The 27,575-nt window shown below is 47.6% G+C and overlaps 4 protein-coding genes across 6 annotated transcripts in view; 2 read left to right on the top strand and 2 right to left on the bottom strand.

Moving 5' to 3' along the window:
• Positions 1 to 8,960, top strand: part of EPS8L2 (EPS8 like 2) — a 48,999-nt gene extending 40,039 nt beyond the window's left edge. The window contains exons 16-21 of the mRNA XM_032690891.1: positions 1,514 to 1,625; positions 2,380 to 2,487; positions 3,552 to 3,693; positions 5,595 to 5,778; positions 6,162 to 6,294; positions 6,627 to 8,960. Coding sequence (XP_032546782.1) covers positions 1,514 to 1,625; positions 2,380 to 2,487; positions 3,552 to 3,693; positions 5,595 to 5,778; positions 6,162 to 6,294; positions 6,627 to 6,698 — 751 coding nt within the window. The 3' untranslated portion in view covers positions 6,699 to 8,960. The remainder of the gene's footprint in view (positions 1 to 1,513; positions 1,626 to 2,379; positions 2,488 to 3,551; positions 3,694 to 5,594; positions 5,779 to 6,161; positions 6,295 to 6,626) is intronic.
• LOC116787990 (deleted in malignant brain tumors 1 protein-like) overlaps positions 1 to 27,575 on the bottom strand; it is a 499,349-nt gene that overhangs the window by 439,824 nt on the left and 31,950 nt on the right. The gene's annotated exons all lie outside the window — the stretch shown is intronic.
• On the top strand, positions 10,098 to 16,705 carry TALDO1 (transaldolase 1). Its single transcript, XM_032691635.1, has 8 exons — positions 10,098 to 10,347; positions 12,343 to 12,466; positions 12,887 to 12,994; positions 13,565 to 13,696; positions 14,132 to 14,307; positions 14,459 to 14,656; positions 15,767 to 15,912; positions 16,472 to 16,705. Exons 1-8 carry the CDS (start codon positions 10,251 to 10,253, stop codon positions 16,502 to 16,504), a joined length of 1,014 nt encoding a protein of 337 aa, XP_032547526.1. The 5' UTR covers positions 10,098 to 10,250; the 3' UTR covers positions 16,505 to 16,705.
• Positions 19,330 to 25,972, bottom strand: GATD1 (glutamine amidotransferase like class 1 domain containing 1). 3 transcript variants are annotated; one of them, XM_032691666.1, is made up of 8 exons: positions 25,837 to 25,972; positions 24,934 to 25,010; positions 24,583 to 24,688; positions 23,955 to 24,062; positions 23,148 to 23,242; positions 21,920 to 22,013; positions 21,110 to 21,221; positions 19,330 to 20,605 (listed from the first exon to the last, which is right to left on the bottom strand). In XM_032691666.1, the coding sequence occupies exons 1-8, from the start codon at positions 25,967 to 25,969 to the stop codon at positions 20,596 to 20,598; spliced, it is 735 nt and encodes a 244-aa protein (XP_032547557.1). In that variant the 5' UTR covers positions 25,970 to 25,972; the 3' UTR covers positions 19,330 to 20,595. The 3 variants fall into 3 exon arrangements, with proteins under 3 accessions (XP_032547557.1, XP_032547558.1, XP_032547559.1); XM_032691667.1 differs by having other exon boundaries at positions 19,330 to 20,602; XM_032691668.1 differs by having other exon boundaries at positions 25,804 to 25,909.

Here is a 27,575-nt window from a genome sequence, read left to right as displayed (position 1 = left end):
ACCATCAGCACGGGTCCCTTGTGCACAATCCAGGTGCACAGGGAGTACACACCACCTCCAACTCCTCCCTCATGACTCAATTACCTTCTGGAATGCCACAGAAGAAGTAAATCCCACCTAACTTGGGCCTTCCTCCCCCTCCCTGCCTTCAGGGCACTGCTGGGCAAGGCCACTGCTCCCTTTCTGGCCGGGTGGATTCAATTTGACTGCTCCGAGCTCTTCCCCACGGTGGAATTACAACTTAAATACTACACATGGGTGTAACCAGACCAAGAGCTGTCCCAGAGCATGGAACTAACACAACGCTACAACCACTGCTGTGCATCAAACACTAAACCAGAGATTTCAATATTTGTCAGACCACCAAAAACATACAACGAAGACAGGAAAATAAATTTAAACTTAGCACAATGGGGTCATTTTTCAAAGCCAGGTTTTACAGGTTCAGAAGAGCTGAGCTTCCACAGTACATGGATTTAAAATCACTGACCAAACCCAGTAAGTCAGAAATGGAAATATATAGCTGCTGGCAATTCTGGGAGCACTGGTTTCATCAGCTTACAGAACCTGACCTAAAGTGGAGGAGAACTCCAAACTCACTGGGAATATGGCATCAGGTATCTGTGCAGACTACACATCACAAACAAAAAGATCCAAGTGACTGAAATAGTTCCTTATATTCTTCCACAAGGCAAGACAGTTTTCTATACAGCAAACATTTTTTGGATTAAAAAAATAACACTACACTCAACTGGAGAAGAAAGTGAGACCTGTGAAATTTTCCCAAGTCAGGTAGAAAAAAAAGAAAAAAAAAATCATTTCAGTTTGGGTCAAACAGAATCTTTCATTGTATTTTTTCACCATTTTCAGCAATCTACCATATTTATTTTGTCTCTCTTCAAACAAAAAGCTAATTCAACATTGAAAAGTGTTACGTTCTAGCGTCAGAAATTTCCAAGCAGACACAGGAATGCATTTGTCTTCCCCCTCTCCAAATGCATCTTCGAACAGAAACGTTCAAATGCACTGTTCCTGGAAACCTGCAGAATTCTGTGTCAGCAGCTCAGTGTTGCCTGATGAAAACCCCACAGATTTCCAGTCAGTTCTGCCTACTCTCATTTTCAGTTCCCTCTCCCCCAGCTTCTCCCTGTTCTGGCATCTGGGGCTGTTGTTTCTACCGAGCAGGACAGGAGGGTTTCACACCTAATTTTTCCCAGGTACAATCAGAGCGTTTGGTTCATGCCCTGTCAGCCCCACCAGGCTTTAAAAAGCAGTATTTTCTTCACAGTTCCCCCCAAAAGACCATTAACCAAACCTCCTACAGCTGTTTGTTTGCTTGTTCGTCCCCAACACCAAGATCTTTCACTAAAATAAGGGGTGAAAAATCTTTCTCAAGAAGAGGAGCAAAGGGATGCTGCCCCTCCACACACAAACAAACCTGCCATCACCACTCTGTTTTACCAATAAGCCCACTATCAGCATCCATTAAAACCGGGGTTTTCCTCTGCTGCAGGAATTTTGAGGCCCAGGGAATGGCTGTGCCCAAGAGATATGCCAAAATCCGCTACGACTTCACCGCGCGCAACGCCAACGAGCTCTCCGTGCTGAAGGATGAAATCCTGGAGGTAGGTGAGCACGCTTGGCAAAAGCTGCATCCTCCCCTTCCCAGGGGCAGGAGAGACCTCAGGACACCAGCAAAACACCAACTCGGTTTTCCTCAGCGGTTTCTGAGCAGTTACACCGAGTTTTGCCCAAGTCTGAAGCTGCAAGAGACTGACTCTGTGTTGGGTCATTTCCTGAGCTGAAACACATTGGTCACCCCTTAATTACAACGAGGAGGGAGGAAAACAACTCACTGCAGTGCCCTGCTCACCTCCTTCCTGGGTCTGTGCTAGTTATTACCACTTCCCCCTCCCCAGGGAATTATTTTTTCCAAAAACATCCTTTTTCATAACCTTTCTCTTACTGCAACGCTGTTGGCAGCTGGAGAACATAAAACACAGATTGGGCCAACACTCAGCTGTGACCTGAGGAAAAGGATTCTGTGCAAAATGCAGCTATTTTTACTTATTTAATGCAAAAAAGACAACAGTAACTCAGTCACTGGAAAAAAATATGGAGAAACAGGGAAATTTGAACTATGGAACTATGAGTTCTTCAGAGGTGCTCTCCTGTTCTTCCATCTTTAGGACAAGATGCTTTCCAGGAAAGGTTTCACTCCTGGATTGCACCTGAGAACAAATCTACTCTGAGCTCCTGCCCTCAGTGATGTTATTCTGGCAACTTCACCTTCCCTGTGGTCCCTCTCCACTTTATCCCATTTCTGTGTGCCAGACATCTGTGTTCTCACCAGTAGGTTTGTTTTTGTCCCTCTCTCAGGTGCTGGAAGATAACAAGCAGTGGTGGAAGTTGCTCAACCGGAGCGGGCAGGCCGGTTACGTCCCGTATAATATCCTGGATGTGGTGAAGCTGGAAGAGGTGGAACAGGTCTGTAGTCAGGTGGTATCTGACTGGTAGCACCTGCAGGGCACCATCAGCCTCTGGAAATAATGCTGTTGTTAGACCCCCCTGGATTTCTTAGGATGCTGTGCCCAGGTCAGGATAAACCCTCACAGACAGACAAAGTCAGGAGATCCCCAAATCTCCTACAATAAAACTCTCACATTCTGCCACGCTCACCTTCCCCCTTCCCAAACAAGTGTATCCTTCCCATCCGTGCAGCAGCCCCTTGCTTTCCATAAGAGCAAATTCTTCCATGAAAGTGCCGAGGTTTTGGTTGGAGGTTAAAGACAGGGAGTTCTCTCACCCAGTTCAGTGCAGCAGCAGGAACACATTGCTGGAGAGGAGGCAGATGCACGCATCATCTAAGTGAGAATTAAGTGAGTATTGCACCTTGCAGTGCAAAAATGTAGAGCTGGAGCGCTCTAAATCCTCTAAGGAAGCATGGAATTGCTTCCCCACTTTGGTATTGCAGAGTTTGGGCAAAGCATAAGGTGGCCCAGCAGGTCTCTGGATAAATCCCTGTGAGTTTAACTTAAATGTCAAAAAACTTTCCAGGCTGCTCCAGGAGCTTGGCAGTGGTCCTGCTTCCCATCCCAGTTACAGAGCAGTGAGGCTTTGCCTTCCAATGGGATTTCTGCTTGTTTTCTCCTCCTGTAAGGATCCTTTTGCTTCCCAAGGAAGCCCTGTGAGCAGTAATTTCTGCATAGCAAGAGGCTAAAGGGCTGAGTCACACATGTGGGAAGTCATCTGCAGCAGCAAGGAAGCACCAACACCACATATGATAATCATGACAGGGGATGTTAATTTTGCAGGGATGTTAATTCCCTTACACAATCCTCACCCTTTGGTTTGGGTTGCTCATTCCCATGAGAACCCAGAAATTACCTTCTTCCATGGAGCTCCGCCTGAGGTGCCACCAGCCCCACACCAACATAGGGAGAACATGGCAGTTTGTCCCTCCGTGAGTGAGAGGCAAAAAGTTTAAGAAAGTGAAAAATGGCAAAAAAAATTCTTACACCTTTTTTTTTTCTTCCCCCTTTTCTAACCAGTCTAACCAGAGGTACAAAGGAGACCTGAGCCCCAGGGGCTACGGACCATCCAGCCCAACTCACAAGATGCCTGCGAGCTACGCTGGGGACAAGTGGGGCAGTGAGATGTTATCGCGCAACTCTCCCCAGGACGCCAAAGAACGTACGTGTCCCACGTGTCCCACGCTGGGCTCCCCTGGCTCTGGTGCTCCAGGCAGGGGACAGACCTGGCCACGGTGTTCCCTCTCAACTGCACCTTTTAGTGATCAGCACTAGAGCAGCAGTGGGTTTGGAGGAGATTCCAAGTGGTACAAGAGCCAAGAGAGCAGCCCTGGTGTTCATGACTCACCTCCCGGGCTCTCAGGGAGCCCAGGACAAGCAGGGCAATAAGTGATTACCATGTCCTTCCTTCCAGCTCGACCTTCCTCCTCCTCTTCCCAGGGAGAGAGTTCCTTTTCCCTTCCAAAACACTTAAGTGTGCCTAAGCAACCACACACACTCAGATCAATCCCTTTCTCTCGCTTCCTTTGCTCCTCTGCTGCCACACACACAGCGCCCACCTGGCCTGTTCCTTCCTGTGGTTCCACAGAATTCCCAGACAAACAGGAGACCCACATCGCAATTCCCAGACAAATAGGAAAGCCACTCCCTCACCCTGCACGTGCCTTGGGGGGGTCACAGAGCAGGAGGGAGACCAGGAGCCCTGCTCACCTCACCCTCTTAACCCAGCCTGTTCATCCTCTGCGGACTCCTGGAAGCAGGAGCCCTTTGGGACAGTGGAGAGCCCCATATATGAGTGGACATGTCTGTTAATAACACCAAGTTATTCTCCAGATCCTTCAGGAGTTTCATGGGAAAACTGATACTAGATACTGTGTCACTGGAGTTTTCACAGAATCATAAAATGGCCTGGGTTGGAAGGGATCTTGAAGATCATCTTGGTTCCAGCCCCTGATTTTTATGAGTCTGTTGCTCACTCCCAGTTTGTGCTTCCTGCCACTGCTGTTCAGCTGTGGAGCAAAACCTGGAGCTCTGAGGACCTGGATCAGCAAATTACTTACTAGAAACAGCAGTCAGGACTGAAAAAGAACCCAGTCCCAAATCTCTAATTGCAGATTCTCACAGAACTGTCCTTCCACATCAGGCAACAGCGAAGCGGTGATATGTGAGGAAAATAAATGGCAACGCAGGGGCAGACAAAAATGGGAACCTTTTCTCAGAAACACCAAATCCATCCCTCCTGACCCCTGCTGCCTCACGTGGGCTGGGGTTCTCCCCTCTTGCTGCTGTGTCTGCAGGGCAGTTCCCTTATTTCAGCAGCCCAAAGGGAACTAAATAACTCAAAAACAGGAAGATGACCAACTGAAGCAACCAGACATCAGGGAAAGGGACCCTGTCCCTTGTCACCACCTGACAGCACCGGTGGGAGCAAAGACACTGCCAGATCAGGTTTACACCCTTGAGCAAACCTCAAGCAGAAGCTCGTGGGGGTTGTGGGGTTTCATGTCCCTTGGCTGAGGTGTGATGGACAGGGGAAGTTACAAACGTGAGAAACAAGACTGGTCTCAATGTAAATTTGTATCTAAGACAGGTGAAAATGAGGTTCTCGCCAGTCACACTGCAAGAAACCCAAAGCCAAAGCTTCTTAGAACACTCAGCTGTCATTTTTGTGATCCCTCCTCTCCATCATTCTGGAGAACTGTAGAAATCCCAGTTTCTCTCAAAGAGAAAGCAAAGTTTCAAAAGCTGAAGGGAGGAATTGGCTTGGGAGGAAGAGGGAGATCCCCCACTCTGCTCCAGCAGCCTCCAAAACCACAGTGGAACCCTGTCCACATTTGTTCCTGGTGGAATTCTGAAGGTCAAAATGTCACTGCTCCAACAAAGCACTTAAGCTTGTTCTTTAGAACTAAAATACGAAAGTAAGCACTTTCCTGGGGTGTATTTACAGAGTTAATGAAAATGCTGAGCCACATTCCAATTTTCCTTACAATTTCCCTGCAAACACATTCGTTTAACAGGATTTCTGACTGAAGACTTGATTTCATTCCCTGCTTATTTCTACAGAACTTATTCACCAAATGGATGAGCTGAATGACGAGCTGCTAAAGAAGATCACAAACAATAAAATTCAGCCTCCCCACAGGAATTTCAAAGTGGAGAAGCCTCAGGAAGTTTTTGTGCCCCTCACCTTCGAGTCCAGCACCGAAGAAGTCAAAGCTTGGCTGGAGGCAAAGTCATTCAGCAAAGAGTAAGATTTGCTTTTTTGCCACATGAAATGCTGCTCCTTTATTGGAAAAAGAGCAGGGGAGGCCACTTGCAACATCTCAACTGGGTGACAAGTCACTTGTATTTACTTTCAAAGCCTGTGTTGCAAACTGCATTTCAATCCTGGTAAATCCAGGCTCTGTAAACAGGGCATTCAGAGCCCAAACTCACTCTCTTTCTTTCTTACACATAGTTTCCTGGAGAAAACTGCATAATAACTAACTAAACCCACGGCCTGAAATGCAACTGGGATTGCAGCTGCCACCTTGGCACAGCTCCAGGGCTTCATGATGTGGCCCTGGTGCAGTGCCCAGCCCTTCCATCTCTGGCACAAAGCCATCATCTCCTCCCTTTGTGTCTTCCCAGGACAGTGGAACACCTTGGCATCCTCACTGGAGCTCAGCTCTTCTCCCTCAACAGAGAGGAACTGAAGAAGGTGTGTGGAGATGAGGGAAACAGAGTATACAGCAAGATCACAGTGGAGAAAAACCAACTGGAGGTAAGGATTTTTCTGGATAATCCCTACTTTACCAGCAGTGTCAAATATCTCATTAAACAGGCATTTTAAGAAACACAATTGAAAGAAACAAAAAACAACGCAACCAAAACCCACACCACCAATCAAACACATCTAAAAATTCTCAAGGGGCTTTTAAGCAAAAAGGCCCCAAATCCATAAGGCAGATCCCCATTTCCACTAATTAATCTGCTTTTTGCTAATATAATGTATCTCTTTGAAACTAGCTTGACCCTTACAGCATGAATCAAATGCTGTAATTTGCCTACAGCTCGGAGTTCAAATTCAAACTTCCTGTTTTGTTTCCATTGCAGAAAAGCAGAGGGGAGTCAGAGCTCCAAGAAATCATGAAGCGCCGCCAGGAGAGGATTGATTCCGCTAATTAAACCCTGTCTGCTTTATTTCAGCTCTTAGTTCTAGTAGTGCAGAGAAAAAGGGAATGAAAGCAATGATCCCCTGGCCAGGCAGGAGACAGCAGTGCTGCACTTTGGGTCTGGCTGCCAGCAGAGTGACAATTCCTCGAACACTGTTGATAAGGGTTGACAATAAGACCATGTCCCTCTGGGAAAGGTGTTTTAATATTGCATGAAGTATTTTTTTTATAACTATGTATTTTATACTGGAATTTTACGTGCATGCGGTCAGAGCGGGACGCACACGGGTCTGGATGAACGACAAGGGCCGGATTCAAGCAAAAAGAGACCCCACAAAGCTTTTGTCCGAGAGCTGTCCCTGCTCCCACCCCCTCTCCAGCATGGCTCGGGAAGAGCAGGCACGGGACAGCACTGACTGTTTAGAGTCTGGACCATGGGAATAAGGCTCTTCCTAAAATCCTGGAACGGTTTGGGTTGGAAAGGACCTTAAAGCTCATCCTGTTCCACCCCCTGCCATGGGCAGGGACACCTTCCACTAGACCAGGTTGTTCCAAGTCCCATCCAACCTGGCCTTGGACACTTCCAGGGATGGGGAGTCACCACCTCTCTGGGCATCCTAAGGCAACCCCCTCCTCATTCCCTCCTCCCCCTGCACAGGGCCTGTGACAATTCCCTGCCCTCTTTCTCTCCTTCCCACTCCCCTTCCCATGCCCCCTCGTTGGACAAGGCTGGAATAGCAACACACATTCCCAAAGACTGTCTGCTTCTTTAAATCCATAAACCAGTTATTGCTGGCTTTGAACAGTGGAACTGAGATTTCATTGCCTAAAAACGAGCAGGAGGGACAAAGGAAGTGATTTGAGTACAGAAATAGGTGAGTTCCCCCTGCCCACCCCTGCTTAGGCAGAGCCTGGGGCTCAGGGTAGCTGTGCAGCCCTTCCCAGTGACACTGATCCTGATTTGGAACGTTGTGGTGTTGCCAAACCCCGCCTCAAACCAGGAGGAGATAAGCCCTGACCATTTGCTCCCAACCCAGTTACACCCACAGCCCTTCCTAGGGTGTTGGTCACCTGTCCCCACCTTCACGTTTGCTTTGCAAAGGTTCAGCTGAAATGACTCCTAAATATCTAAAACCCAAAAGCACACTGGGAAAAAGGCTGGTTTAGCACAAAATAAATGGCCACCAAAAAAAAAAAAAAAAAAAGGTAATTTAGCACAGGGTGTTTTTCATCATCATATTACGTGAATATGTATATAACAATCTCTAAATAGAGGTGAGGAAAAAATCCCTCTCCCTAGAGACAGGATGAAGTGATTATGCATCAAAATCTTACTGAAGATTTTACAACTCGAGCAGAGTAGTTCCTGTCCACAGTAAGTTTGGCACATTGTATTTCTGTCTCTCTTTAAACTTACAGACCTACCTGATGGCAAAGCAGGAAAGCAAACAGCTCCAGAACTGCTCCCAGCACAGGGAGAGTTGGGGTTTCTCCTTCACACCCCTTACCTTTGGCTGGATGGGACTCAGGTCCAGGTTCCACACCTGTGCTTGCCTTTACCTGCCAGGAATGGTCCTACCTCCTTTAAAGTGCACATTTAATGGAAAAAAGCTGTAAAACAGTGTCTGGGGGACTTGTGTCTAAATCTGAGAGCACCAACACACCTCAGTTTTGGTTTTATGCTTCAAATAATGTCTCTTATGGATGAAATATTTTCTTTATTTGAAACAGGAACTGGAGTGCAGGCAGGGAACTTGCAGGGGAGGATCATCTTTTAGCCCCAACCCTGTTGGAATCTGTGAAGGGCACTTACCTTGTCAGGGAGGGATGAAGAGGACAATCCTCCTGAGAAGCCCTGGCTCTGGAGTAGGGTGGAGATGGGAAGCAGGATGGCAAGCACAGGAGGAGAAATAATTCCTAAAATGAAAACAAAACCAACTGTTGAGCCAGGAAACACACCACCTTCCTTTCTTTGGGTGTAGAGGAAAGCAAGTCCCACAGAATTATAGTTATTAGGGATTATAATGGGACTGTACATGACAATTCTGTAAAGATGGGAGCATGGGAGCACTTCCTAAAGTAAATATCTCAGCAGACCTTACTGCAGGAGTCACTTTTATAAATTTTCAAGTGACTGAGCTGTGCATCTGTTCTACTTGTACTGCCTACAGACAACGCTATAAAGTCCTGTACATTGATGTAACTGAAGGAAGGAGAAAATGATATAACCATGCACTGTATAAGATTTATTAAAATAGTTAAGTTATAAGTATAACTCCATCTCTGTCTCGTTCGCTGGGTTTTCATAATGGTTTGTCACTGAGTCTCAGAAACTCACCAAAATGTCTGAAACCACACGTTTCCTTTGGGTTTGGGGGACTGGCATTCAACAGGAAGGATGCTGTGGCTTCGATAACAGTGTCCAAAAATGGGGGGGGAGGGAAAGAAACCTCACACATGGTAGGAATTAAATGCCAGGAAAGCTGCCAATTCAACTTGTCACTTCGAAGAACCAATTTCTCTTACTCCTAGAACATACAACTGTGACAACACATCACTGTTTTCACACCCAGATGCTGTCCAGGGCTACATTTTGCAGTGGCAAGCTAAAAATCCCCAATCCTGGTCAATGCCAGCTTAGGCACAGCGCGGAGCAAAGAGATGCCTCCTTACGTTATCCTCTCTTGGGCTGGGCAAAGCATGAGAACGTTGTACAAAAGCAGATTCTTGCTTATCAGGAAGGGAAACTCCAGTGGCAGCTTACACGATTGGAACAGTACAAAAAGAGGGGACAGCATGACTCGGAGTCTGTTAGACAGCCAAGTGACAGACTCTCTGACATTTCCAGCCAAGTCCCGTCCTCTGTTTCAGGAGCATGACCGCGCTAACAGGATGACCTTTTCTAGAACCTGAAGACTAGAACCTGAAAAAAGTTGGAGCGAACGAACAGCCCAAACCACGTGCCTTGCTGGGTTGGGGGCTCTCTCACAGGCTGGAGCTGTGGCTGACTAGCCATTTCGAGCCTTGCCGCGACAGTAGGGGAGGAAACAGAAAGCGCTGAGCTCCTGCAGCGGGTGAGCACTTCCCTCAGCGCTGCCTCCCCCTCACAGCCCGGCCGCCATCTTGTGCCAGCGGCGGCGCCCCGAGCCCGCGCGGCCATGAGGGACGGGTGGCTCAGGCGCTGTGCCCGGCCGTGGGGAAGCCTCCGGGGGAGGTCCAGGGGCCGGAAGATCCCAGACCGGGAGATCCCGGGGTGAGAAGCTCACCCGAGCCCACCCGCCGGGGGCAATGGCGGCATCAGAGTCGCCAAGGCGACCACCCGCCCCGACCCTCAGAGCCACGACCCAGCCAATCAGAACCGCGCTCCCTCCCGCTGCCCCGCCCCGGCTCCTCCCGGCCGGGTCTGCCGTGTGTCGGCGCTCCCGATTGGCTGGCCGCCCCCCACCCCTGGCCGGGATTGGCGCGGGTGCCGGGAGCGCGCGGGCGGCGGGTGCGCGCGCAGGCCGGTCCCCTCCGGGCACGCAGGGTCCCTTATAGGTGGCCGGAGTCCCCCAGAGCCGCCGACATGTCGGTGTCCCCCGTGAAGCGACAGAAGATGGAGTCGGCGCTGGACCAGCTCAAGCACTACACCACGGTGGTGGCCGACACCGGGGACTTCAACGGTGAGGGGCGGCGAGGGGGGGGGTCCTGTCAGTGCACCTTCTCCTTACCTTAACCCCCACCCCTCCCGGCAGAGTGGGCGCGCCCGGTTAAAGGGGCGCTCGGTGGGGGCAGAGCGAACCACCCTGCGGGGGGGGGGGGGGTGCCGCTCGTCCATTCCCGGCCTCTGTAGCCGGCAGGGCAAAACCCGCCCGCCCGCCCGGGACATTTTCTAGACCCTCCCGTGATTTTCTGCTAGTGTGCCCAAACCCGCGTGCTGTCAGTAAGAACTGCCACACTCTAACCGGGCTCTGAATTCGGGCTTTTTTTTTTTTTCCAGCGACCTGTCTGGATTTGGGACTTTTCTGGGGTTTTTTCAAACTCAAGGCCAGGTTGGACGGGGCTTGGAGCAGTGTGGGATAGTGGAAGGTGTCCCTGCCTATGGCAAGGGGTGGAAGTGGATGATCTTTAAGGTCCCTTCCAACCCAAGCCATTCCAGGATTCCATAAAAATAATGCCAAAGTGCTTTTGGTTCCCCTTATCTCCTGGTAATGAGCCAGCGTGCTCTTTTCCAAGAAGGGGAGGTGGCCTTCCATTATAAAGCCATTTGTTCCCAAGCTGTCACTACCCAGTGCCCTGCTTGGTCCATCAGAGCCAAAAAAATCCCTCCTGAGTATCTCTGGGTGGCGTAGAACAGCCCTGGAATCCCATCCTGCCCTCCCCGGGCCTGGTAATCCCTAATCCTGGATGTGTAATAATAACCAACCCCACATGGGAACTGTCAGATGTCTCAGGGCAGTAAATTTAAGGTGAAGGGAAGGGGCAGCAGCAGCTCAGACAAAAAATACACCGTGCAGTGGCCGAGGGGGTGGTGGCGTGCGGGCAGCAGGAAGGACCAGGGAATATCCCACAGGGATCACTAAGTCCAGCTCCTGGCCCTGTGCAGGACACCCCCAGGTTGTCCTCTGGCTGCCTGTTGTTTCCTGGGGGTCATTCTTAGAGCCCAAAACAAGGCAAGAATCCCACCTGGCTCTGCTGAAGGTGCACTCTCTGCCGACGCTGGTTCCCCGTTGGGTTCGGTCCAGAGCAGGAGTTTCACTGAGGTGCTGCTCTGTTTTAAGCCATGTCCACGTGAATTAAAGTTCTGAAGGACCTCTCCAGGATCCTGATCGTTGCCTGGGAAGGATCTGTGGAAAAAAAGGATTTATTTTCAATACAGTTGGCACAGTTTCAGTACAGTTGCACTCTCTAACTTTGGGGGTTCATCCCTTGTGCAAAAATAAAAAAAAAAATACTGAGGAGAAGGAGCTGGTAATAAGTGTTTTGATATTTTTTGACATTTAACTGCGTTGTTGAAACTGCTGAGGGGCCTGCAGAGACTCTGCCCTGTTTGCCCAGCCAGGCTCTGGTGCTAGGCTGTGATTACAGCCAGACAATGTAAGTCACAGCCTGCTTTGGTAAACACTTGGCATCACCTGGAATAGGTGCAGTCCAGGGCTTAAGGTAAGACAAAGGGTCAAATACCTTCTGGAAAGAAGAAAGCCTGGTAGTACAAGGAAATGACAAGGCCACTGAGAAACTACAACTATTTGGAAAAGGTTTAAAAAGCAGTAAGAAAAGTTGCTGTTCATCTGTCCTGGTCCTATCCTTGGACACAAACAAGAGCCTGAATTCCTGACTGCCAGAAGGGAAGATTCCCCTGGTCTTTACTCCCTTCTGTGATTCCTGAAGCTCAGTTATGCTGGCTGGGATATGGTTGGAAATCAGCACCACTTCATCATTTCTACAAGTCTATACCTTTTGGGCAATGTCTGTTTATAAAATTTGAAGTTTGCTGTGCTTTGTTCCTGTAACCCAGTTGTTCCGTACCGTGGCACAAACACCTCTGAGCACTGGTGTGTTCTGTCATTACCAGACCCTACAGCCACAAGCGCTCACACCCTCAGCCACCTGGGCAAAATCCTTCTCGTTTCTGAGGCTGGCTGGTTGTTTTAAACAGCCTGGTTTTCCTTCCTCAGCCATCGACGAGTACAAGCCCCTGGATGCCACCACCAACCCGTCCCTGATCCTCGCCGCGGCCCAGATGCCGGCGTACCAGAAACTCGTGGATGATGCTGTTGCCTATGGGAAGAAGCTTGGTGGGTAAGTCAAGAGGGCTTTAATCTCAAGAGACCTATGTTTAAAATGCCTTATTTATACAAGCATCGTACTGGGCTTTCCCCCTCGCGTATTTGTGGGTTTATCTCCTGCCCCAAAAAAGCCTCAACACCGAAAAATTCCTTATGCTCATTCCACGTGTGCCTCCCTATTTACCAGCTCACACAGGGCCTTCCTTGCACAGGAAAACAGCAGCTTTATAGGAAATAATGTCCAAAGGCTAATCCTGCCAGCAGTAACAGAGGGCAGGACACAAACAGAGAGCAGAGCACAAGCGGCTCATTTGAACTCTGGAATTTGATGTTAAACAGGCTGTGAAATTTGATCTTCAAATCCACGGTAAAGCGTAAACGTACCTTTTTTTTTTTCCCCCTCCCATATGCTTTTGCTTCTTGTGGTTTTCAGGTCAGAAGAGGAACAGATCAAAAATGCTTCTGACAAACTTTTTGTATTGTTTGGAGCTGAAATCCTCAAGAGGATACCCGGCCGTGTGTCCACAGAAGTAGATGCAAGGTTGGCTCTTTTCCCTCTGGGTTACCCTGGATATTTTGTACACAGAAAAAGAGACATGATATGAGCTGGAGAAAGGTGCTCTTGCCTATAAGACTATCAGGATTTATATTGTTCATATTTAGAAGTGTGGCTTTCCCTTAGTTTGACTAGAACTCTGTAAGAAAAACAAGTAACACCAACCTTGGATTTCTGTAATCCTCCTGTTGTTTCTCAAGCCAGGGAAGCCTCATGCTTCCACTCTTAGTTTTGCTCATTCTATTCTCTGTGATTGTATCTGCTCAATTTAGCAAGAGATCTGTTTGAACAGTTTATTTCAAGACTTGCACAGGATTTGTCTGTTAACCTGCTCACTGCCAATTTTTTTTTTAATGCTCAGCTTCTGAATTCATTATGAAAAACTTCCTCTTTGGGGGGCTCAGAGTCCAGGAGGGACCCTAGAACAAAAACCCACTGCTGGCACATTTCTGTCCTGATAAAACAGGACAATGTTTTTCCACGGGGCTTGGGGGGGGGGGGGGAGCATATAAACCAAATGATCAGTTCTGAGCAGCCCTGCTCTTGTCTCAAAAGGCTGTCCTTCGATAAGGAAGGAATGATTCAAAGGGCCAGGCGCCTCATCGACCTCTATAAGGAAGCAGGAATTGGTAAAGATCGGATTCTCATCAAGCTCTCTTCGACATGGGAAGGAATCCAGGCTGGCAAGTAAGTCTTTGTGTGGCTGGTGTGCTGACTCATGGCATGCTCCTGCCTGTCCACAGGCACCTGACAGGCGCACTCTGACCTCAGATAAACAGTACTGCTGAAGGCACGGCCTGAGGAAGTCTGTCACCAGCAGGGAAGGTGCTCTGCCACAGCTTGCTGTTGAAAGAGGAAAAGTTTGTTCATACAAGGGCCAGGCCACAGTTTCCTGAAATGTCCTGCTAAGTTGGCTGCATTTGGCCCAAGGAACAGCATTAATAATGCAGAGTTCAGCAGCACAAAACATCTGCTGTTAGCTTAAAACCTCAAAGCTTATCGACTGTGCCACATTCCTAACTCAACTGAAGGAATTCAGGAGATTGAACATATCAGCTTGTTACTGGAATATAAATTCAGTAGGTGAGCAAAGTGCTGTTCTAAGCCAGCCTGTGTCTGCAGGGTCCTGGAGGCAGAGTATGGGATCCACTGCAACATGACCTTGCTGTTCTCCTTTGCTCAGGCTGTTGCCTGTGCTGAAGCTGGAGTTACTCTGATCTCCCCATTTGTGGGAAGGATCCTGGATTGGTATGTTGCAAATGGAGACAAGAAAACCTATGAGCCTTCAGAGGACCCAGGTAAACACATATTTAACACTGTTAAGATGACAGTAGCTACTCATTCAAACAGTTTACTCATATAAACCCTCTTATGACAAAATGCTGGTTTGAGCCTGTTCTAAATAATCACTTAGAATCATTCTTGAAGTTGCTGGTTTCTCCCTTTCAGGAGTGAAGAGTGTCACCAAGATCTACAACTACTACAAAAAGTTTGGCTACAAAACCATCGTGATGGGAGCGTCGTTCCGGAACACGGGCGAAATCAAAGCACTCACGGGCTGCGACTATCTCACCATTTCACCCAAACTCCTGGCAGAGCTCAGCAAAGAGCACATCAAGTTAACTCCCACACTCAGTGTGAAAGAGGGTAAGTCCCCTCCCGGGTCACACCGGCTTCTTCAGTCTCCCTTTCTTCTGGAACGTTAAAAGAGTTTGGGGTTCCACTCAGCGCTGTGGTGCTCGATTCCATCCTGCTTTAGGGACAGTCTGATTTCCTAAAGGAAATATTGTAGCCTCAAAAGGAAATACTGTAGCCCCATTACAGCATCACTGCTACAATTGCAGACGCACCTTTAGGGTCTTGGGTCCACTGCCTTTGGAATGTGCTTCCACCCTCTGCAACTCTCCCAAGGGGACAGGGAGAGCAGAGGGAAGTTTATCTCCACATGCTCGGGATGAAATTTCACTGAATATTAGCAAAGATGCCAAACTTGTTTAATCTTAATCTCTAGACATGCCAAAAGGTGTTTTCCCTCCAGAAATCATACACAAGACTGAGTGACAGGATCTAGTGACACTGTGCCAGGATGGCTTTGAATGCTTGTTCCCATTGCACTGCTTCAAGGCCAGGTTGGACAGGGCTTGGAGCAACCTGGTCTAGTGGAAGGTGTCCCTGCCCATGACAGGGGGTAGAACTGGATGAGCTTTAAGGTCCCTTCCAACCCAAACTGTTCCAGGATTCTGTGATGCTCTTCCTTTTCTGTAGCCTCATTAAAATGCTGCTTTGCATCTCAGCAAACAAGCTCTGCACAGCTGTATTCATGGGTTGCTGCTCACAGGGTGCTGGCTGGCCTGGAGGCCTGTTATCAAGCGAGCTTTTGTTAGTTCTTGCCAAATAAAGCCCTGATTGTTCAGAATATTTGCTTAGAATGTCTCACTGCTGCAGGACTGTTGCATAATTCCCTAGAACAGGCCTCGAAGTGCTGTGCCATTCAGCAGCAGGTACAGGAACAGCACACACATACATTGTGTTTTAAGACAAATTGATTAGCCAGATTACCCTTTTTCTCCACCCCTTCTCCGCCCCCCCCCCAACCATATCAGGAGCACTTCCAATCTCACACCCCAAACTGTGCTCCTGCAGCAAGTCATGCTGAAAGTATTTCAGAATTTTTCACTACCTAGAGGTGCTCAGGAGCCTAAATTTGATAAGAGTCCAATCACCCGGCTCATTTCTGTTCCTGCTCCCCTTGCACAGCTCAGGCCTGTGACCTGGAGAAGATCCACCTGGATGAGAAGGCATTCCGCTGGCACCACAACGAGGACCAGATGGCTGTGGAGAAGCTCTCCGATGGGATCAGGAAGTTCGCTGCAGATGCAGTTAAGCTGGAAAGGATGTTAAAGGTAGGTGTTGTGTCCCGCTCCTCCCAGGCACTGCAGCCAGCCTGCAGTTCCCTTTGATGTGGCTGAGGATCGAAGCAAGTCTGATCAGGCTTTTGGACACGTTCTGTAGGACAGGCCACCTGAATTCAGTGAGCTTGGAAATCTTCACTGCATGCCAAGAAAAGTGAATGCCAGGTGTGGGCCACACCTGCAGTTTGGGGCCCCAGGCAGGGTTTGGACTGGCAGCTCATCAAGATAACACCACTGTCAAAGTGAGGAGTCCTTCAAGTCTGATTCTAAACTCATTAGCTGTCAGCAGCAGCACAAGACACAAATAATCTGCACATAGTGAGCTGGAAATAAATCATGTTTGTACTTGGAGGCACTGAGAAAGCACAGATCTGCTGTCAAAGTCACCTGTCAATTTATGGAGAGGCTTTCACATGGGATTCATTAAACTGTGTGGGTTTGGGGGACAAATACTCAGCATCATACCTGATTCTAAGCACTTGGTGACTGACAACTCCTTGCACTTTTCCCAAACCCTTCCTCAGCTGCTCTTTGTTTGTTCTCTTTGCAGGAGCGAATGTTCAGTGCTGAAAATGGAAAGTAAAAGCAAGAAAAACCAAGCATTTCCCTGAGTGCTCCAGGCTGAGCAGATCACCTGAGGTTCAGTGGATGTACAAATGTCTTACCTGTAAAAGTATCATGCTGTGTATGGATAGATTTCTGTATCATGGTTGGTTTTTGTTTGGTTGTTTTTTTTTTTTACCAATTTGCAAAGGGACAAATAGAACATCAAAACCTTGTGGCACTTTTGTCAATACATGCAGATTAACCCAGACCTGCCTGCCTTGTAACATGGTCAGTTCACTTCTGCAGCAGACACCTGAGAGGATTTTAATCTCTTAAATTTTCGTAATTGAACTCCTAGTTCAGTCTGCAGCCCTACCACATTGAGGAAAGCAGTTTTGAATTTCAGGCACTTTTAAAGGGAAAACACAGGTTTCAAAAGCCCCTCTTGGTACAAAACACACATGTATGAAACATACATATGTGAAAATTATATATATAATTTATTAGTTTATGTAGGCCCAGTTCCACGAGAAGTAGACAAGAACAAGTGACAGGACAAGAAGGAAATGGCCTCAATTTGTGCCAGAGGATGTTTATTGGCTATTAGGGTTATTATTAGGGATATTATACTCTGGAAGGGCTTTTAAGCACTGGCACAGCTGCCCAGGAGAGTGGCTGAGTCCCCATCACTGGAGGGATTTAAAAGCCATGTGGATGTGGCACTTGGGGACACAGGTTAGTGGTGGCCTTGGCAGTGCTGAGGGAATGGCTGGACTCCATGATCTCTGATGTCCTTTCCAACCTCAGTTATTTCACAATTCTCAGAGATTCCTGCTCACGGGTAGGTAGACACAGTTAACTGTTTCCTGACAAAGTTGCCTGAACTTAACTTTTTAAAAAGGGAAAAATCACAGTACTGAGGCTACAACACGGACACACACGTGCTCTACCCAGCTTGAGTAACACAAGGGAAACGAGCCAAGGGAACCAGTGATCACTCACAGCAGGGTGACACAGCAGCACTGTTGTCAGGACATCCATAACAGCCTGGGAACAAAGGGACAGCCAGCTACAACCAGACATGGATACCTGGGGCTGCATTCCCAGCCCTGCCCTGGGAGTAGTGCCAGTCTGCCCAGAGGGAGATGAAGCCACCTCAGGGGTCTCACCCAGCCCCTCTGCCCCTGCAGGTGTCAGAGGTGGGAAGCAGGCCAGGCAGAAAGCAAAGCTGTCCAAAGGGAGCTGACCTTTTCCCTGTCCAAGTGAAGCCAGCATTAAAAGCTTCACCCGCGTGCATGGAATCTGTCACCTCAAAGCTGGGGCTCAAATTAAACATGGGGCTCAAATTAAACTCAAGTGTTCTCAAAGTTGCCCAAGAGACAATAAAATACTGCAGTGAAAGGGGAAAAAAGATGCAGGACAAGGTCCCTCAATCAGAGTTAAACCTTACTCCACTTACCCACAGCCACCTCAGGAGCTGAGGGGGCAGGAGATGAACAAGTTATGTTTGAAGTGTCACAGGGTCCCTTACCTGCTGCAGTGGCAGCTGCTGTTCCCCTCTCAGCACTGGGGTTTCCTCTTCCCTGCAGCACAGGGGGATGTTGGGAGGTGCCTGATTTCCGGGGCTAAGCCACAAAAATCTACATCCTTCCTGAAATGGGGCAGAAACCCAACAACCACATGAACCTTCAGCCTCTACAGCTCTTCAGTCAGTCACACAAAGAACCTTTCCTCTCTAACTCTTCCTCAGCTTCACCTCTCTTCAGATGAGATCTCCCACAGAATCCTGTCTGAGCCCAGCTGACAAACTCCTTCAGGGGTTTCCCAAATGTCCATACCTCCTCAGATTAAGAAATCAGATGTCTGTCATCTCCCAGAAAGATTTTCTGTCTCACAAGGACAAGCTTAGACTCAGGAATGAGGAGGAAATAAAATGTGTGTTTGTGGAGAAATCCCAAAGAATCACTAAACACCCTGTAAAACTTGATTTAAAAATGCCCTTACCTTTTGTTAGACACACCCAGAGCCAGTAATACTTGCCAAAGACTCAACCTTTCCAACCTCTTGGGACAGGAAATCTCCCTTCATGACAATTTTTTTTCCAATCCCTGGCTAGAATTAGTCATTCTGTACAAGAACTTGAAGCTACCATCACTAATGGCTTCAAGTTGTGCCAGGGGAGTTTTAGGTTGGATAATGGGGAAAATTTCTTCGTGGACAGGGTTGTCAAGCATTGGAACAGGCTGCCCATGGCAGTGGTGGAGTCACCATCCCTGCAAGTGTTGCAAAAAATGTGTGGATGTGGCATTTGAGGACACGGTTTAGTGGTGAACACGGTGCTGCTCTCATACCTGGACTTGATAATCTTCAAGGTCTTTTTCAACCTTAATTCCAAGACCCTATGATGTTAATGGCTCCCAGTTAATCAGCAGGATTTCTAAAGGTGACACAATCCAGCCCAGCATCCAGATCCGCCTCAGAAGCTGCTGGCACACACCTGCACACATCACTCAACTCTCCCTCAGTTTTCCAGGAGCAACTCCATCACCGAGGAGATAAAAATGGCTGTGTGATGGGAGAGAGTGAAAACACACACACAGAAAACTCCTCTCTGTCTGCTCTCATGTGGGAGGAACGAGGAAGCACCACAGAATCTCCAGGCACTGTACTTTGTCCATCAGTTTACTACCCAACAGAGGTACAAAGAGCAATTCCAACAGGTCCCAGATGCCACAAAACAAGGAAAAAAAAATAGCACAGTAGTGAACTGATCAAAGCCTGCAGTGGCCTCAATGCTGTTTGCTCACCTGGCAGCCCATCCACGACAGAACCTCATGCAAGGAATGAAAACAGGACACAGGGTAGACACCAATATTCTATTTTTTACAGGCAAGCAGTGAAAGGTGCAATGGATTTTGGCAAAATCCCGTGGAAACAGTCCTAAAGGAGATACAGACTTGTGGCCACTCAGACTCCCACTTCACACTCAAGTTGTGGCTTTCCAGATGTAAAGAGTGCCCTGAAGGTGTCAGCATCAAACCCCTAAGGAGACTTGTCAGGAATGAAGATTTATCAAAGCCATTCAATAATTTCTATCAAAGCCCAATTTTCATTTCAAAATTAAATTCTAGAGCTGGGCTCTAGAATGTAACAGTAGAAGACCCAGCAAATCCCACAGCAGTTTGTCTTTAAAAAAAAAAAAAATCACACCAAATTCTTGAGACAGAGCTAAACAATTGGGTTTCTACAGAAGAGACAAAGTTACTTTGACTTGATGACTTGTTACAGTCAATATTACCCCAGTAAGAAAACAAAAATGTAAGTCCAAAGGTCCTTCCCTTCAGAGCACTGTAGAAATGTTGCCCACTATTGCAAGAGGGAATGAAAAAAAAAACAATTACCTAAAAGTTAATTTATCTACTTTCCAATATATTTAGTGTGTCTGAGCCTGCAAAAAATATTCTCAGTCTGGTTTTTCCTTTCTACACTCAGCTTCAAGCCACATGTGCAGCTCAGAAGGCAGGAGAAGGCCAGATTCCAGCCTGCAGCTGGTTCCTCAGATGTGATCCACATTATCTACCAGCATTTTTAGTCCCTTTTGTCCATGAAATTCCAGCAAGGGGCAGCAGCAACATACTCCCAGAGAGGAATGTTTTAAAGAGAACAAAATCCACAACGCGAGCAGCACAAAGGAGAACAAATAACCAGTTGTGAGATCACGTAAAAATCCGCTGAGCAAAACCTTTTAAACACAATTCCAAGGACATGAACAGAGGCAAGGGAGAAAACAAAGGGCACACTGTGCATCAGTGTAATGCCAGCCCAGAGCAAGGCCTCCAGCTTCAGCCACTTGTATTCACAGCACCAACTGGGGGATGGGTTTCAAGAAGACAGTTCCCCCACCCCTGCAGACTGAGGGTCTAGAGAAGCACTGAGCAAGTGCAGCAGCAAAAATGCAAGGGGGGGATCACAGTTGCTTCATCCACTCGGTACACACAGAACCTGACAGGGCCACTCCACTGTCACAGTCACTTCCCAGTCCACAACAGGGATGTTTTATCCAAGAGCCAAGGAAATCCTCAGCCTGCTGGCTCTTCATCCGTCCCATTTGCAAAGAGACCTGCTCCTTCATTTCCTGCTGAAGGAAACACAGCCAGACATGACACGACCCATTAGTCCACAGCCAGCACAGGACCTGTAACACACATTCCCCTGAGCAGGAGAGGGGATTTTTGGGGTTATCTACACGTGCTCTTCTGCCTGACAAGGTGACAGTCAAACAGCCAAGCCACTTCCAAAGGAATTAAGTCCATTCATTCCCAGAATCCTCAGTCAGAACTGACTCGATGTTAACCTGCCAAAGCTCAAGAAACAAGAGATGTTTCTCCTACTAAAAATATTTAGTGAAGCCTATTTAATATTTTATTTTACCAGTTCCACTATAGCTATGCACTTCCCCACACATTTTAATCGTTTTCAAAATAATCAAGTGCTTTCCACCAACAGACACAACTGCCTGAAGAGCTTGATCAAGAGTGATACTCACTTCATTAGTTAACCTCTTTGTTGGGACAATATTCCTGAAACTAAAAGATGCTCACAGCCCTGGCTGTTCCCAGTTGTTGTCCCCATCTTGCCTTACCTGACATTGCAGAGAATCAGGAGGTTCTGGACAGCAGGGAGGGTGGAGTTCTCGTTCTGCCCCGTCACCAGGTGCCTGTCCAGCACGACATGAACAGCGTCGGGGCTGCTGGCTGGGCACAGGAGAGAGCACAGCAGGGAGAGTCAGTGCACAGAGCACAGACACAACAGGGAACTGCTCTGACCTGACACATCTGCTGGGTGCTGATCCCTAACCCCACACAGGGACAGCCTCAAGACCCTGATCCTGCAATGATTTCCCCACAAAAACCTTTTCTGAAAGGACAGGACTGTCCCCTTTGATTTGATGGGCACCAGGTGGGTAAGGCACAAATAATCAAGAGATTTTCATTAAGAAAAACTCAAAGTACGTATATTGAAGTTGTGATTACCTTGCAATTCTTGTGCAAGACATGAGTTGTAATCACCATGCTACAAAAATGAAATACCAATTTTCTGGCCAATTTTAATACCCCAATGTGCTCAGATCTACCAGCAACTGCTCAGTACCCCAACCAGAATTTTTAAGTTACCTCATTCCAGACAGAATCACAGAATCCCAGCCTGGTTTGGGTTGGGAGGGACCTTAAAGCTCATTCAGTCCTACCCCCCTTGCAGGGACACCTTCCACCAGGTTGCTCCAAGCCCCACCCAACCCAGCCTGGAAAAATCACTAGTAAATTAGGGAATGGGAATGCCAGGTGAGATACCCTGCCAGAGTCCCACTCAGCTGGGTACAACTGGCACACAAACACCCATTTGCAAAAGGGAGGCACTAAGTGTGAAGTCCTGGACACCAGGAGTGACATACCACTGAATGTAGCTCCAGAATCCTTCACAAAATCCTCCACAATAATGGACAAACTGGCAAAATTCGGCTCCCTCACCAGTTCATATACAGAGGGCTGAAAAAAAGATCAAAAGGAGATAAGTTTGTCTGGTTTTTTTACAGAAAAAAAGCCAAGCAAAACCCACACATTTCCCTGCAACTCATATTCCTGCTCCCTCTATGATTCTCCCAACCAAACGACCACGTGCAGCTTCGATGGATTTCCTGCAGGAAGCAAACTGAAAACTTTATCTCAGTTGAAAGCAAACACCAAACAATTTCTGCACGTGTGATTAACCTCAGGGAAGTGCAGACCTGTCTGGCTGTGGGGGTCAAATATCTGGACGCAGATCCTGTGCCCAAATAACAGTAATCCACCTCAGAATGAGCATGGGAAACAAATAAAGAGAGGAAAATTTAAGAGCACTCAGTTCAGCTTTTACATGCACAGGAGGAAATGCCATTTTATGGTTTCCATATCAACTATAGTTAGGCCACATCACATTTTAAAACATTTAGTCATGGATAATTACAATCCATGCACAATCCATAAGTGAAATAGAAGCACATGAGGACATTGATAGCATCTGAGCCTCCAAAAAATCTTTATTTCTTAACTTTTCATGTAAATTTTCAACCCTAAAAGCTGTACTATAGAGATTTGCATCACCTGGGCACACCTGCCATACAGACGGACTGTGAGGTGAGAGATATGGCTGCACATAAAATAAATTATCAGCAGTAACTGGTTACTTTAATCACAAGCCAATTTGTACAAACGGTCTTTTTCCTGAAGCTTCCTCTCATCTTTTTTCCTATGACTTCCTCTACCTTTTAAAATGAAACAGCACCTTGAGAAATAACTTACCCTAGAATTCATGGGGAAAAAAAAAAAAACAACCAAACTCTTAGAAGTCCTCAACTATGAATCCAAAGAGCTGCAGTGGGAATTGCCAGCATTTTATTGCTTCTGTTTGAAGTTTACTGCACAGTCAGAGAGAAAACACTCCACATGCCAGTCAGAGTGGGATAATCTGCCCATGCACTGTGTTGGGCCCCTTGTCAAAGACAACTCTCCACACCTGAGATAAACTCAGTGTAGCAAACTGATGGTTTTTATTCTTAGGGAATTTCAGGTTAAGACCAAACCCACCAGAAATCACAGCAAGGGAAGTCCCCAAACAGCAAGTCAGGCAACAGCTCAACTTACCCCTGTCAGGCTGTATCCCTGAAAAACCCAGGATTTGTCCTCATTGGTGGCACAACACAAAGCTGCCACTCCGTGTCCAACAGCACAGATGGGCTCTAGGGGAAGAGATTAAAGCCATTTGTGAGCATCTTCAAACAGTCAAAACACAGGAGTGTGTGAGGACATTGCCCTCCTGCAAGAGAATTACACTGCACTCTTAATATTCTCTTGGGCTGTAAGGGCTTCCCTGCACACTGTAGTAACAATTACTGTCTATGATAAGATTTATTATAATTATTATTATAATAATAAGAGGGAGAATAGGAACTGGCCCAGTCTTTAAAGAAGTTAACAGCTTGTAACTCCAAGTCCAGAGACAGCAGCAAAGGCTCAGACATGAAGCACACCCAAAGTCTTGATTAACTCCAGCCTTACTGATGATCCTGGGACATTCCACACTTGGCTCTGAACCTTGAATCCCAATGATTTCCACAGAGCCATTTCTGTATCACTGTAAGGCAGGGAATCCTCTTCTGAGACAAGCTTGGAAAAGCTACTGGCATTGCTTTAAGATATTTTAAGACCCCCTTTTTCCTTCAAGACTCCCCCTTTCATACACTTTGGGAGACTTTTAAGGTTTCCTTTCCTTTTTTAAGACCCTTTTAAGATACTTGTTCCCCCTCCCTTTTAAGACACTGGTTTTCCTTCCCAGCTCTGAATGCTCTTTAACTACACAAAACACTGAAGGCATTAGAAGGCAAGAGTCCTGCAGGAACAGCACAGAACCCACTATTTTATTTACCAAAACAACCAAGGACGTTCACCTACTGCTCTCAGTGCTGAAGTGCTGCAGGATCTTGGCCAGGTACCCGCTGTTGGCAAGGTCAGTCACAGCCCCAGGGCAGTTTGGGATCAGCAAGGCGTGGTACCGAGTCCCTGGGCAGGAGGAAAGTGTGAGCTCATCGTAACACAGGTTACAAACAAAAAAGCCTGACCATAAACACATTGCAGGTTTGAAAAAAAAAAAAATAGGACAAACCCACACACAAAGGTGAAAAATGAACTAAAGAAATTAACAGAGCTATGTGGGGTAAAGAAGAAGGTCCTTGTTAGGGCAAGGAACATATTTTTAATGAGCTGTGCTTACCCAGGCAACACTTACAACTGTTCTGTCTTGCTAGCTTCCACTTCAGCAAAATATTTATTTTTAACCAATAACAATGTAGTGTGTGTATATATACAAGAGATGGAGATGTATATATTAAGAGAATTACCAAGCCAAGATAAATAAGAAAACAAGAAGGCAGTTGCCAGGACTTCCTCTTAAATAAAAAATAAACGAACAACTGCAGTTGCCACGGTCTTCTCTTAGAACACAAGTTTTATGCCTTTCCTGTGTCGTTCTTCCCTGAAAACCTGGCCCTAAGCAGCACCTGCTCCCTGGGGAAGCTCTCACCATCAATGGACTCCAGCTTGGCGGGGCTGGCGTAGGATTTCATTCGGAAGTCCTGGATCCAGCGCATGTTGCCCTCGTTCACATCCACAAAATCAATTGACTTCCCCTGGGGACAACACGGTTCACACGGTCAGGATCCCTGCACAGACACCCACCACGCTTCCTGAAGGACAGCCATGTGGGAGTTTGGGATGCTGCAGCTCTCAAAACCCTCAAGTTTTCCATTTTCCCCCATTTAATTCATTCTAATAGTTCTCCCTCCTGCCAAAGTTTGAGTGTGATTCTCTCATGTCAATCAAGATACCAACTGGCTCCAGACTGAAATCACAGCATTTGCCCATTTTTACTCACCCCAGGAGTAGCAACTTGCAGGTTAAAAGCAGAGCTGGCCACAGTAAAGCAGTGAAGGAAGGACTGGGCTGAGACACCTGGAAAACAGATTCCAACACCTTAAGGAAACGACGGCGATAGTTTAATCCCAGCCACACTAGCTCAGTTCATCTAGCAAAGCACATTAAAAAGCTCATCTCAAAAGCTTTACGTTTTAGAGGAGTTTTTTTAATGATTTCTGATTCTATGATTATAAGATGTAATAAGTGTACAATCTGCATTACAGGTCAGCTGTATATTGAAGAACAGAATCAGAGAATACAGGAATGGCTTAGCTTGAAAGGGACCTTAAAGATCAAGAAATTCCACCCTCTGCCATGGGCAGGGACACCTTCCACTAGCCCAGGTTGCTCCAAGCCCCGTCCAACCTGCCCTTGGACACTCCCAGGGATGGAGCAGCCACAGCTTCTCTGGGCAACCTGTGCCAGGGCCTCACCACCCTCACAGGGGAGAATATCTTCCCAATATCCCGTTTAACCCTGCTCTCCTTCAGCTGAAAGCCACTAAAGGAACACGCAGGGGGGCAAACCAGCACGGCTGCACCAGGAGGCAGCACCTGCAGCGCAGGTGTCCGTGTGTGGGGAACAGGCACAGCAGCAGCCGCAGCGTGTGCGGGGAAGGCACAGCTGCGACCGCGGGGCTCGGCACACACACACAGAGCTGGTAGGCCATTGCCGAGGCAGCTGCGGGGCGCACACACTGAGGACAAGCCCCGCCAGCGGTGCAAACACACGCGGGAGCTCACTGCCCGAGCACGGTGGGGACAGCGGACACCGCACCGACGAGCGCTGAGGAGGGCGGGGGCGCGGAGCACCCGCGGCCGGAGCGAACCTGACGGTTCCCCCCACCCCGAGAGCGTCTCACCCGCGGCAGCGGCGCTGGCGACGATGAGGCAGGAGGGCTTGGCGAGCCGGTCCGACATGGCGCGGGGCGCGGCGGGACCCGGCCGCGGCTGCGGGGAGGGAGGCGGCGGGCACCGCCTCATGCGGCCGCGCATGCGCAGCGCGGGGGGCGCCGAGGGGCGGGGCGCAAAAAGGGCGGGAAGCGCTGAGGGGTGGGAAGAAGCGCTGAGGGGTGGGAAGAAGCGCTGGAAGCGCTGAGGGGGCTGTGGCCTCCAGGGTGCCTTTTAAACCCCCGCAATGATCATGGGAATCACGTGGTGCCGCGTCGCACCTGAAACCCCTTGCAGTTGTTTTTATTACTTTTCCCTCGTTGGGTTGATATCGGCGCCCGGTGGATCTGAAATCCAAGGGTTGTTGTAGGCACCACCCCGCCTCCGGAAGGGGGAAGTGGGTGATGCCGTGATGTGGGTTAGAAATGGGAAAAGCAACTTAATGTCAAAATGTTAGCTCATTTTTGAGCTGGGTTCTGCCCTTCCTCGTCACCACACAACACCTCTCCTCAGCCGATTAGCACCAGAAGCCTCCCAGAAACCCCAAGCCACCACAGGGTGTGGTTTATTCCACTCCTGACACATGAGATAAGGAGGAACAAAAATCCTTTGACAAACCAAAGCTGGTTTTAAGTCACTGTTTTTAGCTGTTATTGGCTTACACTATTTTTTTAAGTTATTTAAATCTCTCAGGTTTTGCTCCCTCTCCCCCTGAGGATGAATAACCTTGGGGATGTTGTGAAGGGACAGATGTACATCCTGCTCTTTCGTATCCCTGAAAAAGTCACAACTGACCATGTCCTATGGCATGGCAGGAGATGCCATGGATCTGTCAGAGTGGTTTGCTGAAAATAATAATGGGGAAAAACGTGAAGAACTGTGTCATTTCTGTGATTTTGTGATATTCTGCAGCCAGTGAAATGAGCACCAGAACCACAAACTAAACCAAGTCATCCAAACTTCCCTGAAGCTTTCCTTTCCATGCCTCATCTCTGCTCCAGGCTGCCCCCTTTCCGTACATTCTTAACCTTTAACTGAGCCATTATTCTTCAATAAAAATGTTCCTTTATTGTAGGTGTCATTCCTTTATGTAGGGAAAAGTCTTTTTGTAAACCTTGTTCAGTTTCTTCTTCTTCTTTGCATTTTTCATCCCTGCATCAATTTAATAAGTTTATCCCTTGCTGGTTGCTGGTGTATTACAGACACAAAACCATTGCAAAATGATAGATATAAAATAAGAGTGTGAAATTCTGCTGTTATTTTTATTTGTTTATTTGAAAGGGCTTAATTTCTAGCCTGGTTTCCTGAAGGAAATGTAGCTCATGCCATCTTGTCCATCTCTTCAATCATCCCTCCGTCTCCTTTTCTCTCCAAAGTGTGCTCTGAATCCACAGGCTGGTTAACTGTGGAGATATCTGGATATTCCTCTATCTTTGCTCTGGTTTAGATACCAGAAAATTATGTTTAACAAACAAACAAACAATAACAAAACAAAACCCAACCAAACAAAAGCAAACAAAAACCAACTGAAACCAAAGCCAAAGCAATTCCACTATTCAGTTTAGCTGTTGTGCAGGGGACTCGGGGACTTAGTGCCACTCCAGCAGCCTAAGCCTTTATGGCACTGAGCATCACATTTATGCACCTTATTCCCTGCTTGTGAATCCAGTGCTTTTTAAATAAATACAAAAGCCAGTGCTGTCTCAACCCC

Source organism: Chiroxiphia lanceolata, chromosome 6, assembly GCF_009829145.1.
Source record: "Chiroxiphia lanceolata isolate bChiLan1 chromosome 6, bChiLan1.pri, whole genome shotgun sequence".
NCBI classification, from domain to species: domain Eukaryota; kingdom Metazoa; phylum Chordata; class Aves; order Passeriformes; family Pipridae; genus Chiroxiphia; species Chiroxiphia lanceolata.
This window is presented reverse-complemented; position numbering and strand designations above follow the sequence as displayed.

What these genes read in the sequence shown, in the direction of transcription:
- TALDO1 (XM_032691635.1), top strand. Translation starts at nt 10,251, where the DNA reads ATGTCGGTGTCCCCCGTGAAGCGACAGAAGATGGAGTCGGCGCTGGAC. An exon ending in TGAGCCTTCAGAGGACCCAG is followed by an intron (nt 14,308 to 14,458) that starts GTAAACACATAT and finishes TCTCCCTTTCAG; the next exon opens with GAGTGAAGAGTGTCACCAAG. An exon ending in CACACTCAGTGTGAAAGAGG is followed by an intron (nt 14,657 to 15,766) that starts GTAAGTCCCCTC and finishes CCCCTTGCACAG; the next exon opens with CTCAGGCCTGTGACCTGGAG.
- GATD1 (XM_032691666.1), bottom strand. Translation starts at nt 25,969, where the DNA reads ATGCGCGGCCGCATGAGGCGGTGCCCGCCGCCTCCCTCCCCGCAGCCG. An exon ending in CAAGCTGGAGTCCATTGATG is followed by an intron (nt 24,063 to 24,582) that starts GTGAGAGCTTCC and finishes CCTCCTGCCCAG; the next exon opens with GGACTCGGTACCACGCCTTG. An exon ending in AGGGATACAGCCTGACAGGG is followed by an intron (nt 22,014 to 23,147) that starts GTAAGTTGAGCT and finishes TCTTTTTTTCAG; the next exon opens with CCCTCTGTATATGAACTGGT.